Below are 4,838 nucleotides of genomic sequence, written 5' to 3'. Positions count from 1 at the left end.
CAAAATGCATTTTCAGGAGGACACGATGGTTTTGTGGGAACCCCTTTCTGCGTTGAACATTAATTTGCCCCAGTTTTACAATTTCAGGCTACAATGTATAATTTTAGCCAGAGTAGCCTCACCCTACCATTCTTAGTTGTGGTCATAAATTCTCTTTTCTAACAATTGCTTGGTCTGGGTGGCATGGAGTTTGTTTTTGCTGATAACGTCTGTCAACCAGAAGCTGGCCACTAACTTATCCAAAAAGCAAGGGCAAAATCTTAGACCTAGATGGGGGTAGGGAGGGAAGGCACAGTAGAGAGATTGCTTTTGTCTGTTTAAAGTAGGCTGATTCTTTTTTGATGAAAAAGAGAAAACCATGCAAACCCACTGGTGTAATTAAGGATCATATGGATGACTTGTGGATGTCCCAAATAATTAGCTAAGAAAGCCATGGCTCCACTTTTTTTTTTTAAACTTTCATTTTGTTTTGAGACATGGTCTCAATGGTCTGATTTGTGTACAGCTGCTTTAGTGCTGTGCAAATGGTGGGCCAGGATAGCTCACCACGAAGAGGATGTTCTAGTCCTGTCTACTTGCGGCCTATATGCTTGGACAGTCCCCCAAGGATGAGTTTGGAGCCAATTTATGATTAGCATAATGTTTCCTGCACCTAACACGTACTGACCTGTTTTTATTGTCAGCCAGTTCACCTTATTCTGCACTCTTTTTTTTTTTTTTTGCAGTTTTTGGCTGGGGCTGGGTTTGAACCTACCACCTCCAGCATACGGGGCCGACGCCCTACTCCTTGAGCTACAGGCACTGCCCCATATTCTCCATTCTAAGTTAAACTCTTAGTTTCACAATACCAATGTGGTGAGCTTCTATAGGATAATTTATTTCCTCCTGTCCCTTTGGTCTTCGAGGATAGTCTCTGGCCAGTGAACTGGTTGCCCACCCGTCTGTTGCATAGTGATTGATTGTGTCTCGTGCTATATAGAACCTGATAGTTCCAATAAAAGTGTTTTTGAAAAAAATGTTATCTCAAGTTTTCCAATTATCCATGCATTGCTTGGGCAGAAAAGAATATAATTAAAATAAAAAAGGGAATTCCAAACCCCTGTATGAGAATATTTTCCTTTAAACAGAGTATTTCTAAACTAAATGTTAGGAGGGAGAGAGAGGTGACAGCAGAAGAAAGGAAATTCACCGGGATTGCAGCCGCAGTTCCCAAGATGCAGAGGAGAATCACCACGGTCTTCATGCTTTCTACCTGTGAACTGAGAAGATAATTGTCAGTGTTAGGGAAAAGATTTTTTACTAAAGATTAAAAGATAATCTCAGCAAATACTGAGCACAACATTGTCCTTTGTATTTGTAGCTGATTGCTGTCTTTGTGGACTGACACGTCTGAGAAGACAGATTAATGTCGGTTCTTGCTCAGTTGTGTCCCTATGGAAATTATTCCTTAGGATTTTGGACCTCTGGGTTCAGCAGAACCTGTCTCCATTGAGGACTGTGCTAAAGGCTCTGTGCAGATCTTGGGTCTTCAGATTTGTGAGTATTTGCAGTGAAGATAATGGTCACAAAGTAACACGGTATGTCAAGTTTGGGTGAAATAAATTGCCTCTTGAGCTGGCTGGGCACGGGGGCTCATGCCTGTAATCCCAGCACTCTGGGAGGCCACGCAGGTGGCTCCCTTGAGTTCAAGAGTTCTGAGACCAGCCTGAGCAAGAATGAGGCCCCATCTCTGCCTAATATAAAAAAATTGGCCTGGGCAATTGTAGTGGGCACCTGTAGTCCCAGCTACTTGGGAGGCTAAGGCAGGAGCACCACTTGAGTCCTGGAGTCTGAGATTGCTGTGAGCTACAGTGACATCATGGCACTCTACCCAGGTGACAGAGTGAGACTCTGTCTCAAAAACAAAAACAAACACAAAAAACCAAGGAAAGAAAACAAACCCACCTCCCTTCCCCAAACAAACTACCTCTTTAGTGGTAGAGAAAAATATTCATTGAATGAAGATTTTTAGTAACAGAACATCACAGTCTCAGTTGGCAATCTGTGAGTGGGAGGTGGCTTGAGGATAGGTTTGATTTTGTTGGCACTGTGCATTTTAAATCCAGAGGTTTATCTAAAAATTCAGATTTCTAGTTTCTCTTGAACCATCCAACCTCTAACAACAATGGGCCTTCATGACAACAGTTAGCTGGACTTGTGTTGAGATTTCCCTCTGTAGAGGGTGCTGGCAATTGTACTTGGTCTGTCTTACTTTTGTTATTTGGTTTTCATTGGTTTAGTTGGTTCTGAACTAACTGTTTAGATTTAGAAATGAGACAAATGAGGCTCTGAGAGGCTGCGTAAGTTATCTTCCACCACCAGGGCATTTCCCACCACATCAGTTACACTATTGTGTTTTTTTAAAGTGGTGGGCCACATGCATTTTCTTGCAGACACTCCTAAGCATGGTATTTGAACTTCGGGAATAAGACTACACTGTTGAGTCTTAACAGAGGTTTTCTGGCTCTCCCAGAAATAGTAGATGAATCCTTTAAATTATTTTTTGCAATCATGATTTTATATGTAAATGCATCCAAAGAGTTTTAAACAAGACATATTGTAATATTTCTAAATAGCATGGCTAAATGGACATTGTCTCCCATTCAGTAGACGGTCTGTTAGTTCTATTGTTTATTTCCTTTGTTGTGTAGAAAGCTTTAAATTTAATTAAATCCTATTAATTTTTGTTATTGCTGTAATTGCCTTTGGGGGTCTTAGTCATAAATTCCTTGCCTAGGTCTATCTCCACAGGAGTTTTTCCTTTTCTTTTTAGAATATTTACAATTTCAACTCTTTTATTTAAGTCATTAATCCAGCTTGAGTTAATTTTTGTATATAATGAGACATAGGGATCCAGTTTCATTCTTCTGCATGTGGCTATCCAGTTTTCTTAGCACCATTTATTAAAGGGCCTTCCTTTCCCCAGTGTATGTTTTTGTCTGCTTTGTTGAAGGCTGTAGCTATATGGCTTTATTTCTGGATTCTCTATTCTGTTCCACTGGTATATGTGTTTGCCTTTATATAAGCACCATATGTTTTGGTTTTTATAGCCTTGTAGTATAATTTTTTTATACTTTTTTTTTATTAAATCATAGTTGTGCACATTAATACTATCATGGGGTACAGTGTGTTGCTTCTATATACAATTTGAAATACTTTCATCCAATTGGTTAACATATCTTTCATGTCATTCTCATAGTTGTTGTGTTAAGACATTTATATTCTACATTTAGAAGGATTCACATGTACCCTATAGGATAAATCTTAGGCATGATCCCAGCAATCACCCTCCCTTCACCCATCCTCCCCTGTCCCCTCCAGTTCCTCTTCCCTTTCCCTGTATTCTTGGGCTAAAATTGGGTTATAGCTTTCCTATGATAGCTAAAAATTAGTTTCATAATAAGGTTGAGTAGCAAAGTATCTCAAGAATGGAAGAAAAAGCATCCTTGTAGTATAATTTGAAGTCAGGTAATGTGATGCCTCCAGATTTGTTCTTTTTGCTCAGGATTGCTGTGGCTATTTGGGCTCTTTTCTGATTGCGTGTGAAGTTTAGAATGGTTTTCTCTACATCATGAAAAATGTTACTGGTGTTTTGATGGGAATTGCCTTGACTTTGTAAATCAGTTAGGGCAGTATTGATATTTTAACAATGTTGTGTCTTCCAATCTCTGAGCGTGAGGTGTCTTCCCACTTGTTTATGTTGTCTCTGATTTCCATCATCAGTGTTTTATAGTGCTTGTAGAGGAATTGCTAGAGCCAGAACCCTAGTGAGGGAAGATTACTAGGTTCCATCAGAGGGGGAAGAGCTAAAGATACAAACAATGAGAAAAAGGAAACTCACGTAAGAAAAAGGAAGTATTAAATATCACAGAGAGTTCAGAGCAAATAAGGCCAGGAAATTATTATTGCTTTTGGAGATATGGAGGTTATTGGAAAGCTTAGGGACAGAAGTTTTCCTTCAGGTGGAAAGTAGGGCAGTGATTGGAGAGTGAATAGGTGGTCAGGGAGCCTGTGAGAGCAGACCGGTCTTTGGCTATGAAAGGAAAGCGAGGAAGATGGTAGCTGAAGGGGAATGTGCAGTCACATGGAATTTTTATTTAAATGTGATCATCTAAGTATATTCTATGTATTAGGGAAAGAAGAAGTAAAGAACAAAAAATTGAAGATAAAGGGTAAGAGAAGAGATATGGTAAACATTGCTGGCTCCCAGTAAATTGCTGAGCTTCATTCCTCTGTGACTTTGACCTTGACCTCATGACTTGCCCTGGCCAATGTGACATTAGCAAGTATGATGATGGCAGAAAAGCCTTGGTAAATACTTGCACATTAGTGTTTCCCCTCTTGGGGAGGCCATCAGCCATGCTGTATGAAAGCTCAAACCAGACTACCGAATGATAAGAGAACCCTGGAGGATGTGAACCCTGAAGCTGTGCTGGACAGTTCAGCCTCAGCTGTTCTCCCAGCTCACTGGATCACATGAGTAACCAGACAAAATTAGCAGAAGAGTCACCCAGTTGAGCCCAGTCCATGTTGCAGAATCATGGGCAAATGATATGATTTTAAGCCATTTAATTTGGGGGTAGATAATTATACAGTAATAGATAACTGACATAGGGAAAAATAGACCCATTGCCTAACCCACCGGCAAGACAAAATTGCATAACAGTTAAAGGCATAGGCTCTGAAATGGGACTTCCTAGGCCTTAGTGCTTAATTTGCATAACCTTAGGCAAATTGTGTAGTTTTATGAGTCTTCAGTTCATTGTCTGTAAAAATGATGTGAAGGTTAAGTGATGATA

General features: G+C 39.9%; 1 protein-coding gene across 1 annotated transcript in view; it reads right to left on the bottom strand.

Annotated features, from left to right (window-relative positions):
• Positions 1-4,838, bottom strand: part of SPARCL1 (SPARC like 1) — a 44,308-nt gene that overhangs the window by 22,927 nt on the left and 16,543 nt on the right. Inside the window, exon 2 of the mRNA XM_012805301.2 lies at positions 1,190-1,252. Within this exon, the coding sequence (XP_012660755.1) occupies positions 1,190-1,243 (54 nt within the window). The 5' untranslated portion in view covers positions 1,244-1,252. The remainder of the gene's footprint in view (positions 1-1,189; positions 1,253-4,838) is intronic.

Source organism: Otolemur garnettii, unplaced genomic scaffold (genome assembly GCF_000181295.1).
Source record: "Otolemur garnettii isolate 467f Iridium unplaced genomic scaffold, OtoGar3 scaffold00039, whole genome shotgun sequence".
NCBI lineage: Eukaryota > Metazoa > Chordata > Mammalia > Primates > Galagidae > Otolemur > Otolemur garnettii.
This window is presented reverse-complemented; position numbering and strand designations above follow the sequence as displayed.